The 14852-nt window shown below is 35.3% G+C and overlaps 1 protein-coding gene across 1 annotated transcript; it reads right to left on the minus strand.

The window, feature by feature from the left end:
- Positions 1-2797: 2797 nt before the first annotated feature.
- Positions 2798-7286, minus strand: LOC131037741 (large ribosomal subunit protein eL36y). Its single transcript, XM_057969938.2, has 3 exons — positions 7114-7286; positions 6816-7015; positions 2798-3064 (listed from the first exon to the last, which is right to left on the minus strand). Exons 1-3 carry the CDS (start codon positions 7213-7215, stop codon positions 3034-3036), a joined length of 333 nt encoding a protein of 110 aa, XP_057825921.2. The 5' UTR covers positions 7216-7286; the 3' UTR covers positions 2798-3033.
- Between the last annotated feature and the right edge of the window lie 7566 nt (positions 7287-14852).

Genomic DNA, 14852 nt, shown 5'->3' on the forward strand with positions numbered 1-14852 from the left:
GATTTTGTAAAAGGCCTTTCTAAAATCAACAAACTAGCAATAAGCTTCATTCTTTTCATCCCAAACATTTTCAATAAATAACTTCAAGATCTAACATAAAATGCTTGGGCCTAAAACCTGAGTCCTCTTTGCTCTCTTTTCCTTCACCAACCATTTCTTTATTCTACTTTTAATCACATGCTACCAAACAAAAATTTGATAATAATGGTTCAAGTTGAGCGGATTATTAATATCACCACTCTCAAAAATAAGTTAACGATAATATTGAAAACAGTTAAAAAGAAAATATATTTATGTGAGAGCATCACATGAATTTCAAATGATTTTAAAATTGAAGTAGATCCTTTAACAATAAAGATATATAAATATATATGTTTACATTTGTTTTATATTAGAGTTATTTTATTTACTTATTTTAAAGAATTTTCATATTTACATAAAGAAATTTTAAGAGTTAACTTTTTTTACATTAGCACAGATATTTCGAAAAGTTATTTCATTTACTTAGTAATTTTATAATTACAAATTTGTGGCCGGCGAACACCAATTTCTTCAATCTTCAATTGTAGTCCATGCAAAGGCACCTATCCTCAAAAGACAATCTTTATTCCAACAAAGATGTGTTAACCATTCCTCATTGTGTTTGGCTTTTTTATACCAAATAGCCTACTTTTGGCAATGTATTGCTCATAACTTTGCACCACGCCATTTTACTACCATTTTAGCTTTTTTTTTCAGACCAAATAGCCTCTTTAACAATGTATTGCCTCGTCTCTGCAGCACACCAATTTACTTCATCAGTTCCTCCATTGTGTAGATTTTACTTGAGGATTGCTTCAAGCTTAGAAGCCCTGTTCTAGGAAGATATTCTCTGCAATGGTTTCTACTACCCCAATTTGTCACACGATTTTCCTCCGGAGGAAACACAATCTCTGACACAACCACCCCATAAGGTTTTTAACACCACCTTTATCTCCTGCAGATCTTGATCTTTTGCTAACGTCAAGGTTCCATACCAAGAGTCTTCCATCTTTTATATCCCATGTGACATTCGAAACCTATAAAGAAGTTTCACTATGGGAAAACCAAGGGGTTGGCTACGCTAAGGATTCTACTTGGGTATTCGATTGTCCAAGAATTTGTTTCGGAGGATCCTTTGCCAATTTCATTTAGGGATTTGAGTACAAGTGTCATACCAGCTTTGCTTCTGAGGCTGTGCAATCGTCCAAGAATTTGTTTCGGAGGATCCTTGCCAATTTCATTTAGGGATTTGAGTACAAGTGTCATACCAGCTTTGCTCCTGAGGCTGTGTTCAACTATGACCAATCCCTTATGCCAACTCCCCCAACCTACTTAAGGATGCAAATTTTCTCCCAGGCTATTTGGCAAATTTTTCCCTACTATTGTTCCTTTCCAAAAAAATCACACCTTTTGATTCATTGTCTCTAGCCTTTTCGTTGGCAACTTTAAGCATAAAATTAGGTGTACTAGAATTGTTATTGATATCACTGCTTTGAGCTATCAATACTCTACTTCCCTTTCCACGATTCCAATCTACTTTTTGCAACCTCTCACCACTACTTACTAGAGTCTTGACATTATTTTTTATATCCCAGGTTTTCTTCATTGTCTTGGCCTCTTTCCTACTAGCCACCCCAAAGAGCAAGGTGTCATCCGCAAAACCTTACTATCTCCACGTTTGGTACAATCTTGACCACCATCCAATCTCCTAATTTATCATAGTTACTCAATAGACCAAAGGCTTCTAACATTGTAATGAAAGAGGAAAGACAACAAGAGATCGCCTTTGTCTAAACTCTCTAGACGGTGGAGAAGAGATCATGCGGTCTACCATTCATCAAGACCCAAAAATCTTGGAGGATTAATGCAGCTTTGGATCCAGACACCATTCCTGCGAAGGGTCCATTTTCTTCACCAACCTCGTTAAAAAATCTTTGTTAACTTGATGTGCCTTGTTCTGACTATGTGAATTGCCTCATGGGCATTTATAATGCCTTCTATGACTGATCTGCTAAATTATCTGTTTAGCAGTAATTCAAATCTATTTGCCATTGCTCGTAACACAATATAATGGATAGTGTTACACAGGGATAGGGAATCAATGATATGAAAGTATCGCTCCAATATCCAAGCACCGTGGCTTTTAATCCGTTAGTTAAAAACCAATATTTATTTTGAACCTTAATAGGTATAAAAATTAAATTTAAGAAACTTTGATGGTTATCAAATTTTAGGAGTAATTTTTAAAAAAATGTTCCTATTGATTTAAAAGAGCATCTACAAAATTACACAAGTTGGTGGTCGAAGAGTATACAAATATATAATGATTAAAAAAATTTCAAATAATTGGGAAGTTACAAAAAAATTCTTTTCACTGATTTTACTGAAAAAATTCCAACCCCACTGCAAAATTACAAATTAAAAAAATATATATTTATCAACAAAAAATTCTCAATCGTTTATCATAAACCCATGTTCCATAAAAAATAATTCCTAGAACATGGGACGGGACCTCGCGTATAAAAAATTAGCATAAAAGGTTAGGCATTCAACTGGAAAGCAAGTCAGCTTTTGTATTAGCGTTTGCCTAAATAATATTCTATCAGAACTTTGGACCAGATTTTTGCTAGAAAAGAAGAATTTTGCATCACATACATTCGCACTTATTATGGTACACTAAGAGACTATAATTGGTTTTTAGCGCCTCTTCATGTTTTAATGAACTGCAGCTTAAAATATTAAATATTCATAAAAGAGTACCAAAAAACCCAAAACCTTCAATTAGAATATTTCACTTAATAAAATATGAAAAATCTTGTAAAGAAGAAGTAAAAAGATACGATTTCCACCGGTAAACAATCTCTTCAGCTACAGCAAATACTGATAATAAAATATGCCAATCAAAAATCTTGTTGCAGATCTCTACTATTTTATCATATTCTCGCTGACTAAAATACAGAGTACCAATTGACCAAACTAAATGAACTATATTGTTCAAGAAAACATAAAAAATCACTTCTTCTTCTCAGTAGTTCCAGCAGACCTGAAAACAAAATTAAAAAACAGAATTTAGTCTGACATAAACATTGAATACAGCTAGATTTCTACTAACATTTTGTTGAATTACGACTATAGTTAATTGCAATGGATTTTAACAAGATAATGCCTGAACTCAGCCATTCCAGAGATCAGCTCAAAGGAACTGTATGAGGCTCAAGTAGTACCAGAAAATGTGATATTAAGAAGCAAGCAAAAGGGTAATAAATAAGTTTTGCAAGGATAGTGGACAGAAAATGTCCAAATACACAAACCTCTAAAAAGTCTAATCATCACCAATGGCAATTAATTCATCCTCACTATGTATAGCAGTCCTTGGTACAAACAGTAAGGCAGAGAACTTTCTACCATAATCAAAACATTCAATCCTTACTGGCCATTTTCCGATTTTGACAACTGATATCAGAGCCACAATGGCTAATTGAAGATGGAAAAATGAGTTAAATGTGAAACATAGTTTCCTCAGAATTTGAAATGCCTGAATTATTCTGTTGATTTTTTTATTATCACCACATGGTCGACAATAAAATCATCATTGTTTTTAAGACCGTGTTGGAAATCATTACAAGATTCATTCCATAGAGATTGGACAGCAATTCCACATACCTACAATAAAATACAGTTCTTGGTGATTGAAAGAAGAATTTAAAGAATTTCAGTTGTGCGCATTGTTCTATGCTTTGACTGACATTTAGTCAAAATGATGATTCTTAGCAAGAGGAGATTTGAAAATCATTATCAAATCATTTATCGTCATCAACCACATCCCAAGCAGAAATTATGTAAGGTACAGATTTATTTTGAAAATTTGGAGTAAATTTCAATATGATAGGCAAGCATATACATCGTCTCTTAATACAAGAATAACATAAGATGTCAATTCATTCCATGGAGATTGGAGTAGACGCAACTGTGAAATGTCCATACAACAATTACTTGTCTCTTCCACTAAGTGTAAGGCACAGATTTATTTAAGTGGTGTAAAACTTCCAACAAACAAGTTAATATCTGTTCCATAGAGCTTGAAGTATGTGTATATCAGCCTGTATAATATGTTTGAAAGAAAATTTGAACCGTTACAAAAACAATTCTTTTACTGATTCCGTCTAGATCAAAAAAGGCCAATAATTTTTTTCAGGAATTTGATTAACCACTGCCCATATTTAGAATTTGAGCTATTGGTGTATAAAAAGTTCATATAATAAATAAATGGACACGTATTCCATGGAATAATTGTTGATGACTAGAAGTATTCTAAGAGCCACTTTTATTCCATCCATGTAAGGGCATGAGTTTTGCAGTTGGAGCACTTATGGATCTAAAAGTTGTAGCGTTGACCAAAAAGTTCATTGCTAAATCAAAAAAGTTGCACATTGAATATGCAGATCTTTGCTCAATCTACAAAGTTATACATTGATTATTCAGATCTTTGCTAAATCTATAAAGTTGTAGTGTTGATCACGAAGATTATTGAGATATAAAAAAGTTCTAGTGTTGATCACAAAGGTCACTGAGATATAAAAAGTTGTAGCATTGATCCCAACTACACTGTTAAATCTGAAATTGTAGCATTCATTGTAGAGATCATTACTAGAACCAAAAAGTTGTAGCATTTATTGTAGATATCGTTGCTAAACCTAGTAGCATTGATCATAAATATTATTACTAAATATATAAACGTTCTGATCGCAAAGATTGTTGCAAGGGGTAACTATTGTATTGAGTGTTTTCTCTAGAGTTCAGTGGTGATGACAAAATGAAGATGCCATCATTAGATGAAAAGTATTTTTCTCTTGTTAGACAAAACTAAAAAAGATATCTGGCTTTGGATAATGATTAGTAAAGGTAAAACTACGAAAAACATCTTGTTATGGATAATGATGAGTAAAGGTAAGGAAACACAATGTTTAAAAAGAAAATGTGTGAGCAAATACAATCAAGGATATTCAACAAGGATACTTTGGTATAGGCATGTGTGTTAAATGTTCTTTGTGTGTACATGGGTGCTAATAAACCTACTTGTTATAGTTGGCCCCCATTATCTAATTAAATTGTGTGCTTAAATAAAAGTTTGCAAAGGATATTTAACGACATATAAACTATATTTAATCACAACCCAACAAATTTGCCATGTAGAGTCATCATGTCTCATACAATTTTCGTGTCTCTCCACACATCTAAATTCTTTTGTTAAGATCATTGGATTCACTATTTGAATATGGTGAAAATCTATTCAAGCTTTCTAATTTTACCAAAGATTTGATGGCTTAAACTGCCAATTGGAGAAACATTTTTCTAAAAACTCAATATCACAATCACAGCAAAAAGATTACTACGAAAAAAAGGATTTCTCTGCCAGCCATAAATTTACAACCAAGTCATTCCGGAACAACCAGAATGACATTGAGCTAATGAGTCTATTGATATGTGTAAAAGTAAAGGATTCACGATGTTCAAAAAAGCCTAGTCGTCGAAACAGAACTGAAATCCAACGAAAATAGTGTTTGAAGACTGTAACTCAAAAAATCTAATTTTACATTTTACAGACTTGCAAATCTTAGCCAAGAATCAGAGATTTGATAATCGAAAAAGACATGCTTTTTAAAATGCCTCATCCCAACACAAAGGTTCACATATTATCCCAAAATGGCATCCTAAAAGCCTTCGGAGTAACAAGTAAACACTAAATAATCCCATAAAAGACATCTAGAAACACTACTGAAATAAAAAACAAGGATTGCAGAATCCTAAACAAAATTGAAATCAAACGAGTATATAAAAACCCTAGCCAAGAATCAAAGATTCGATCATCCAAAACAAAATAACAGATTAAATACCTCAACAAAAAAATGTTCAGCCATCCAATAATAGGTCTTACAGACATTATGCACGATAACCAGAGACTTAGTAATAACTTTATGAAAGGAATTTATAAGCATAGTCCGAAATCAATGTTTAATGGTCATAAACAAAAGAGGATTCAAAACTATTATCAAAATTACAGCTAATCAATCCGGTCATCTCAAAATCATTTTCATAATAAATTAACTTATTATCTTTATAAAATATCTGGTCAGAAAATTATATATTTCTGCAGTCAAAACAGAATTGCATCTGCAACCCCTAGCGATCGGATTACATGACCAAAAGCCTCAAACAAAACAAGCATCTGAAACCCCCAGAAACAATTAAAGATATTCAATTGTCTTCAATGAACTGACGGTATCTGCAAACTAATTAATCATAGTAGTGACTAAATCTTTTAAACGGTGAGCAAGAACCATAAATCAAAAAATCAAAAGAACCAAACGTTTAAGCATTAAAAAAAGCATCTAGAAACCGTAGACAAACGAATCGGTATCCGCACATCCCTGATAAAAGCATTCACATTCAACCAGGAAACATTTTTGTTAACTCCAAACCCTAACCATGGACAAAAATTCCCTAATAGTCAAAATAAATGGAGCATTGATTAGTGTAGTACTCATAAATAAAAAAATAAAAAATAAAAATAAAAAAGTATGCCATCAAGTATACAAGTATGTGGAGAAACCTCGTAGTATTCCAACTAACAAAAAAGAAATTAAAAAACAATAATAAAAAATTTTTAAAAAAAGGTATGAACAAACTTTGATCATTAAAAAAAGGGTATCCGAAATCCCTAGATTTAAATCAATGTGGTATCTTAGAAACCTGATCATTATCTTGAAAAATCATTAATCAGTGACATTACATACCTCATCTTCCTGAGAACATTAGACATCTCCTCACGCTTCTTCTTGGCCCTCTTGTGGGTGCCGAGCTTCTTCTTCGCCACTTTTAATGCCCGCTTATCCTTTCCCACCTTCAACAGCTCAGTGATTCGTTTCTCGTAAGGAGCGAATCCCGCCACTTCCCTTATCAATTTTCTGACAAAATCTGTTCTCTTGCTCCTCTTCTGCAATACATTTCAGATGCGGACTGTATTTAAATCGGCATGCAGCACGTTATAACCCTAATGCTCAAACTCAAATTTACTTTAATGAATTCTCTTACCCCTTTGTTAGCCGAAGGGCGCAAGGCCGGCTGACGCTTTGTAATGACATGACCTCTGTTAATGCCTACAAAGATCCCTGATTTCGCCTGCGTTGGCGCCATGGCTCCTCCTTTCCACTCTCCTACACCACAAAACAGAAGAAAAATAATGTGTGTATCATACAGTATATATTAGGGTTTGTCGAAGAGTTTAGGGTTTTAGTATGTTGGACTTTTTTGTGGGGGGATGAAATGGGACCATATAATTAAAACTATGTTAAAAATACACGTTGTCCTTAAAAAAGTCGGAATACGAAATTACATCCTAAAATTAAAACTATCAAATAATAAGTAGCCTCAAAAAGAAAACAATGAGCCATTCAATCACATTTCAATTTTGGTGAAATAAATTGGTTCAATGTCAAGATTAATTTATTTTTTCAAAATAAATTTATTACTATTTATTTATAAAGGGATTTAATGGTTTGGAGACATGTGACTTTTAATACTTTGGATTGGGTTAATTGACAAAGCATCGAGGACAGTTTTAGTTTAAACAAGGAGTCTATAGATTTTGTTATATTTGTTAAATCTCGACTTGGTTATGAAGCTTTGTATTCTTCTTAGTTGTAATTTCTTCAAGGTTAGTTATGCATGTTCAAGCATTAATTTGTTTGCTTTCTATTAAGAAAAGCGTATTTGAGCCTTCTTTTTACTATGTCCTTGAATCCTAGATTGAAACAAAAATGGAAATGTAATTTCCAAGAAAAGACATGGAAGAAATTGAGTGCTCAAGTGTAATGGTCTAATGTTGAGGCTAATGCTCAAATTCTAGCTTGGAAAGTCTTACACTTAAATTGTTTTTGTGTTAAAGGTTGAAGTGTATGGTGATTTAGTTGATTAAATGTCCACTTTGTCACCACTGCCAAATTTTGAAACACGTTTATTGAAACTATTCATGGGCCAAGAAAATGGAATGTTATTTTCAAGCATCTATTTCATCGTGTTTTATGTTGAAAAGAAGCTATTTAGGTCTTCATTATAATGGGGTGGCTAGTTTTATCAAGACAAACTATTTTGCTTAATATATGAAAAATGTAATATCCCCTTCTCAAGCCTAGTTAGTTGGGTGGTAGTTAGCCTATTTCCTGAGTTCACATAGGCTAATCGGTAGGGATAAGGGGACTCCAAATATCTCAAAGAGTTCGAGTTTAGTTTCTTTTGGTTTCTATTGGTTGCAATAAGTCTAGTTTGCAATGAGGATCACAATGACACATTCTAAAGTATTTTCTAGCTTTCAAAGTGTTCTCCAAACTTCTTGGAGAATATGCCTATTTTTAGTAAATCGCTAAGTTGGCTCAATTCATCTCTCTATTGCCTCAATTTTTTTGTGGTGTGGCTGGATTTGGATTCTGAAGTCTTAGCAATGTTTTTCACACTTCACATGTAATATTTTAAATATGTGCACTTTGATGCTAATGTTAATTGGTGAAATATTTGCTTAAGTGGTAGTTTATTAACGTCGTTTAATGCCCCCCATCTCAAAAGTGGATGTACAAAGAAAATAAAAGGGGGATTTACATACAATAGCTATTGTATAATATTTCTTTTGAGGGATAAATGAATTATTTTATAATTTAAAATTGCTTATTTTCCCTCCAAAAGCTATTAAATGGGGTTGAGAGGACTCATTTGTTATTTTTGATTAATATTGTTAGGCTAGCAGAGTGAACCTCAAAGTATTCTTCCATGATCTTCAAAGGACTAAAATTCCCTTTAGATTTCTTGTTTCACATTTGAAAAATAATCCTTGGCTAGATTGGGTGTGATTTCATTTAGGAATCACCATAGGGTTTCAAGTAGACGATTTGGGATTTCATGATGGAGATATTTGATATCTTCTAATAGCATTTTGGGGGGGAGTGATTGTCTAACATTTTTTAATCTTGTTTTGGGGTGAGTTTGACAGAATTGAAGAGTTGGTTTGTACTTGTACCTATAGCTTGCATGTGGGAATTATTTATGCTTTGTTTTAGGCGATGAGTTTGAAGTGTTGTTCAGTTTTCCTTGGTCACTCGCATTGGTATCACTTTTTAGCTTGGCCATAGAGTTCTTGGGGAGTTAATGTTGAGTTGCAATCTAGATAGTATGAATCGAGTACAAGATACATGCATCCTATAGGTTTAATGTGAGGTGTTGGCCATGATTTGTTTACTTTCCCTTATCTTTTTTAGGGTGTTTGGTAATGTTGAGTGTGTGTGAAGATGTTTTCCAACTTTGTGAGGCATTCCTTGTTGGTTGAAGGACGTTTTGACGGTCTTTTATGACTATTATAACCTGTAACAACTTTTTTTGTCTTATCACACTTGCTACACCACATTCTATAGCTCGTACTATGAATTCTAGGCTTGACAAGATCACAACAACCTTTACATTTCAAGGAACATAGATTGATTTACATATTTGGTGATTTGTTCATGATATTTGCAATAATTTTGAATTACAAAAATAGATTATTTGTATTAGCATTTATAAGAACTTCACATATAATAACAGAAACAATAATTTTTAGATGATATATCTTACATGACACAAGAGATGTATATGGCCCAATATGCCCTAATATCTTATATATGTTGAAATAGAGTAAACCCTTAAGGTAGGGTAACACAATACAATACTCCTTAAGGAAGAATCCACTCCACACTATATCTCCAAGAGATCCCAAATACAATGACATACTTCACACATGTCTCTTACAATGATAATCACCTTCCTTCTATTATATATACCTCTTCCTAGTAATACTATGGAAGGGTAAATCCTAATGAAGGCTTGCTCAACTCCTGATGTAATTAATTTTATAAATCATTCATATGACCTAATATAACTAACAATGTGTTGTTAATAGCTTGCTTAAGCTACCTTCAATTTGTTTTGTTTATAAGGTCGACACCCTTGTTTTGTTACTTTTAATGTAAAAAACATAAAGGATGTGCGCCACATGTCGACATATCCATCCACCTAAATACCTTATAGTGTCATATCCCTAGTTACATAACATGTTATCCCTCCTTGACATGCTTCATCCTCGAAACTGAGAAGAAGCCAAAGAGTGTGACTATTACAAGTTATTGCAAATATAATGCCATGACCAATCATCTATCCATCCATAGTTATTCCTTATTATGCCTTTCACTTGATAATTCTTCAATATCGCTAGTGAGCCATAATTTGTTGCACTCCTTTGATTCCATTCCTTATCATAGTAAGTCCTTCTTTGCTTCCATGATAGCCATTTTTTATGTGATACTATTGCTTGGTGTGATTGTTTCTTTGATTCCATGTATATCCATGGTGATTTCATTGTTCATTCCATATACTATTATGTATCCACATGAAGGTTTCCTTCATGATTATTGCCTCTCACAATGATGCAGATGCTTATATATTGCATCCTTTGTTGTTGTTGGAACCTCCTTTTGTTCACCATTTTTTGCTTCGTGTTTTAGTGATTCCTTAGTAGAATTATTTCTCTTCATTTTCTTCAATATTCTGACCCTCTTGCTTTTCATCTATTGCATTATTACAATTTTCACGACATTCTTGAAATTCTCTTCATTGACCTTCTTTTGGTTTTTTTGTGTCTAATATCTTGCAATGTATTTTTTTTCTTTCTATACCAAAGCTTCATGAACTTCTTTTGCACATTGACATTTATTGTTCTCGGATATTATAACCAAGGATAACCAAGAATAATATCCAACCCATCCATAACCAAAGCATAAAAGTTTGAGTGTAAAACATATTTATCCATGGAGAGCTTTAAATCTTCAAAAAATTGACTATCCATACCCAATACTTGATGGTCCTTGTGGGAAAGTGGGAGAAAATGAGTTAATTAAAAATTAAAATTATTTAATTAATGTGCATGATGGAAGAAAATTAGAATAACTAACTAATAAAAATTATTCAATTATTTGTGCAAGAGAAGATTGATTAAATAATGAAAAATACTTAATTAACTGTGGAGGGTGTTAAAAATGAAGAAAATTAATAAAATGTTGTTCAAAGGCATCATGACAATTTTTGGTGTCTACAAACACCTCAATGATATCCTCAAAACCCCTTTAAAAATTCAGAGGAATTTCGCTCAAATTTGTGATATATCTTCTTTACAAAAATTTAGGGCAGAAACCCTAATTCTGCAATAACTCACTCAATTTGGCTTCAATTGCTTTTTAAAAAGGGTTGAATAAGCTTCAATATATTCTTCAAAAATCCTAGAAAAAAAAAATCTCACATTGGAAAGATGTGCGATTTTCAAAATGACCTCCAAATTTGAAGAAAAATGCCTTGCCTTAACGACACCGATATCATGCTCTGATACTACTTAATACAAACTTCACATATAATAATATAAATGATAAATTGTAGAAGATATATCTTACATGATGCAAGAGATGTATGCGGGCCAATATGCCTTAATATCCAATATATGTTGAAATAGATTAAACCCTTGAGGTAGGGTGACACCATTCAATACTCCTCAAGGAAGAAGCTGTTAGAGTAAAGTAATTAATTAACTTTGCTCTCCTCTTAAGATTTCTCTTTATGCATACATTAGTCATTTAATAATTAATATTTAATTATTAAATGCTCACACCTTAGGGTTAGGTTTTCCTTTTGGTGTTGATCTCCTTTATAAGGATTGATCTCTTGTATTATTCATATTCTTGATTTATTTTTCTCTGATAATACATCTTTTCTCTTTGTCAGAGCCAAAACCCTTGTATTCGTTCTCTCTCTTTCTCTGTGACAGGTTTCTTGCATGCAGGTTTCTTTTGGGTTCTGTGGATTTGTATTTCTCAAATCCTACATGGTATCAGAGCTGGATCTGGTGCAGCTTGTTCAGAATTTTGAAAGATTTTGAGATCCAGGTTTTGGTTGCATCAGATCTGTGTTTGTCTTCTGTTTTTTTATTTTGGAATAGGGGGTATTTTTTTTCGGTGCACTTTGAGCCCAAACGGACCTCACCGTTGAGCTCGTAGCGCCCAAAAACCCTTATTTCCATATAAAATTCGTCCGATTTGGACACAGTTGCACCAGGAGGCAAATTTTTTTTTGGCCCCAAGGCCGTACGGCCCTAGGGCACGAAAACTGAGGCGGATTTTCAAAAAAAATCAAAAAAAAAATTAAAAAACGCAATTTTTTTGTTTGAAAAAAGCGCAGCCAGTTTTATTAAAAAAGGCGCAGCCCTTTGGAGTCCAGCGCCGCCGGTGCGCAGCCCGGCGGCCACCGTCGCCGGCGGTAACCCCCGCTGCGCCGCCTGCGCGCCGCCAGCCGCCTGCCGCCAGCCTACGCACCGCCCGCGCCCAGCCAGTGTGCCGCCCGCCACCACAGCGCCGCCCCCGCGCCGCCGCCCCTTGCGCCAGCCCCTGGTCGCCCAGAGGACCAGGGGCTTATTTTTTTTAAGCCCTTGAGGGCTTAAAGGGCCTATTTGGGCTTTTTTGGAGCAGTTTTACTAAATCGGGTATAACTTGGGCATTTTAGCTCGGATTTTCGAATGAAAATAGGCGTTGGAAAGCTGGTTCCGAGCCCGATCTAAAAGATGAGATCTTTTTTTCTGATTTTTTCGTTTTGTAGTGTTTTTTGCCAGTCGAAGTCAGAACAAGTTTTTTGCACTCCAGGAGCCATATCTTTTGCATACGGACTCCGTTTTTCGAAAGCGAATAGGCGTCGGAAAGGTGGTTCTGTGCTCTTTTCAGATCTACAGTCTATTTCATCAGAAAAATCTTCAGGTGCTCCAAATTTTGTCTCAACCCGTTATTGCTTTCTATCATTTTCTGGCTTTCAGTTTGTACTGGGGATTAGTTTTTTGCATTGTGGGGGGGTGTTTTCTCTTGCTTTCTGTTATTTACATCAGAAAACTAGAATTTACAAACACCAATACAAAAAAAATCAAACCCCCTTCTGTATCTTCTGTCTAGTTCTGAAAGACCACTTAATAATAATTAAAAATTCAGAGCAGTTGAGGCACAGTTTACAGGATGGCAGACAGACCTATTGAATCTCTCACACCGCATAATTACCACACTTGGAAGGGTCGCATGATGACTCTTCTCCAGTCAAAAGGGTTATGGTCCTGTTTGGATAAGGTTCAGCCTCAGTTGACACGTCCTTTTGAGATTATGCAGCATAGGAACAATATGGATCAGGCTATGGGATTGATGGCTTTACACATTTCCGACAGTCTCCAGTTTCATCTTGAGGGTTGTATCACTCCTCGAGCCATTTGGACCAAGTTTGAGGGACTTTTTGGTACTGTCAACGAGTTCAGAGCTTTGCAGCTTGAGGCAGAGTTAACTTCCTTGGTACCTGATTCATTTCCTTCTATTGAGGACTTTCTGATGAAGTTCAAACAGCAAAGATCTATCTTGCAGGGTTGTGGTAAGACTAAGACTGATACAGAGTGCATTTTCCTGATTCTCTCCAAGCTTCGGGGTCCATTTCAGATCTTCTCTTCGACCTTCTATTCCACCATGGATGCCTTGGGTACTCGACATGTCATGCCTTCTTTTGAGGTCTTTTGTGATCGTCTGACTCGTGAGCAAGCTAAGCTTAAGCAGTTGGATTCACTTTCAGGTTCACAGAACCAAGCATTGGTAGCCCAGTCCTCCAAAGGAAAACAGAAGCAGAAACCGAAGCCTAAGAAAGATTCAGAGGCTAGTGAGAATCCCTCCAAGCCACCACCTAAGTCTGATTCAAAAACACAATTCAATTCTAAACAGGGCAAATCTTCAAAGTCTGGTGAGTCTTCCTCCAAGACTAAGAAGAAATCAGGTGATCCTTGCAGTTTTTGTGGCAAGGAAGGACATCCCGTTTCCAGGTGTTGGAAACGTTTAGAGGCTTTGGAGGAAGCCATGCAGCAGCATAATATCAGTGCACCACAACCTCCTTCACAGCCCACAGGGAAAGGTCATGCTCTTTCTGCACGAGCATTGTCCTCAGCGTCCACTTGGATTCTAGATTCTGGTGCCTCTCACCATATGACACACACACAGGATTTGGTCACCGCTCTTGCTCCTACAGGCACTCAACATATTGCAGTTGGTGACTCAGCACAACTTTCCGTTCAGGGTTTTGGTACTGTTTCATTGGATGGTGGTTGTCTTCAGGATGTGCTTTTGGTTCCTGACATTTCGACAAACCTTCTATCTGTTTATCAGATTTGCCACTCTGGCTCTGGTAAGACAGTTGAGTTCTCTCCACATGATGTGGTTATTCGAGATCTTCATGATCCTGACTTGGTTGTGGCTACTGGGAGTGTGGATTCTGCATCTCACTTATATAGTTTTGATGGCTTTGAGAGTTCAGACACTGTTGGTTCCTCTCTTATAGCACATGCAGATTCAGTGAGCAGGCTTTGGCATGAGCGTTTTGGTCATGTCAATTACAGATATCTACAGCAGATGAGTACACAGGCACTTGTGATTGGGCTTCCACAGATTTCTTGTACAGATGGTGTATGTCATGGTTGTGTCCTTGGCAAACATCATCGAGATCCTTTTCCTAAGGGTCGAGCCTCTCGTGCTAGGGCAGCCCTAGAGTTGGTACACAGTGATCTTATGTCCTTTCCGACTCCTTCTTTTTCAGGGGCCCATTATGTACTCACTTTTATTGATGACTTCTCCAGACGTACATGGGTGTACTTTCTTAAGTACAAGTCTGATGTCTTTGACTCTTTCAGGAAGTTTAAG

This window comes from Cryptomeria japonica, chromosome 6 (genome assembly GCF_030272615.1).
Source record: "Cryptomeria japonica chromosome 6, Sugi_1.0, whole genome shotgun sequence".
NCBI classification, from domain to species: Eukaryota; Viridiplantae; Streptophyta; class Pinopsida; order Cupressales; family Cupressaceae; genus Cryptomeria; species Cryptomeria japonica.

Excerpts from the sequence above, each read along its gene's own strand:
- LOC131037741 (XM_057969938.2), bottom strand. The coding sequence starts at position 7,215 with ATGGCGCCAACGCAGGCGAAATCAGGGATCTTTGTAGGCATTAACAGA. Across the intron at positions 7,016-7,113 it reads GCCCTTCGGCTAACAAAGGG|AAGAGGAGCAAGAGAACAGA; the intron begins GTAAGAGAATTC and ends AATGTATTGCAG. Across the intron at positions 3,065-6,815 it reads AATGTTCTCAGGAAGATGAG|GTCTGCTGGAACTACTGAGA; the intron begins GTATGTAATGTC and ends TTTTGTTTTCAG.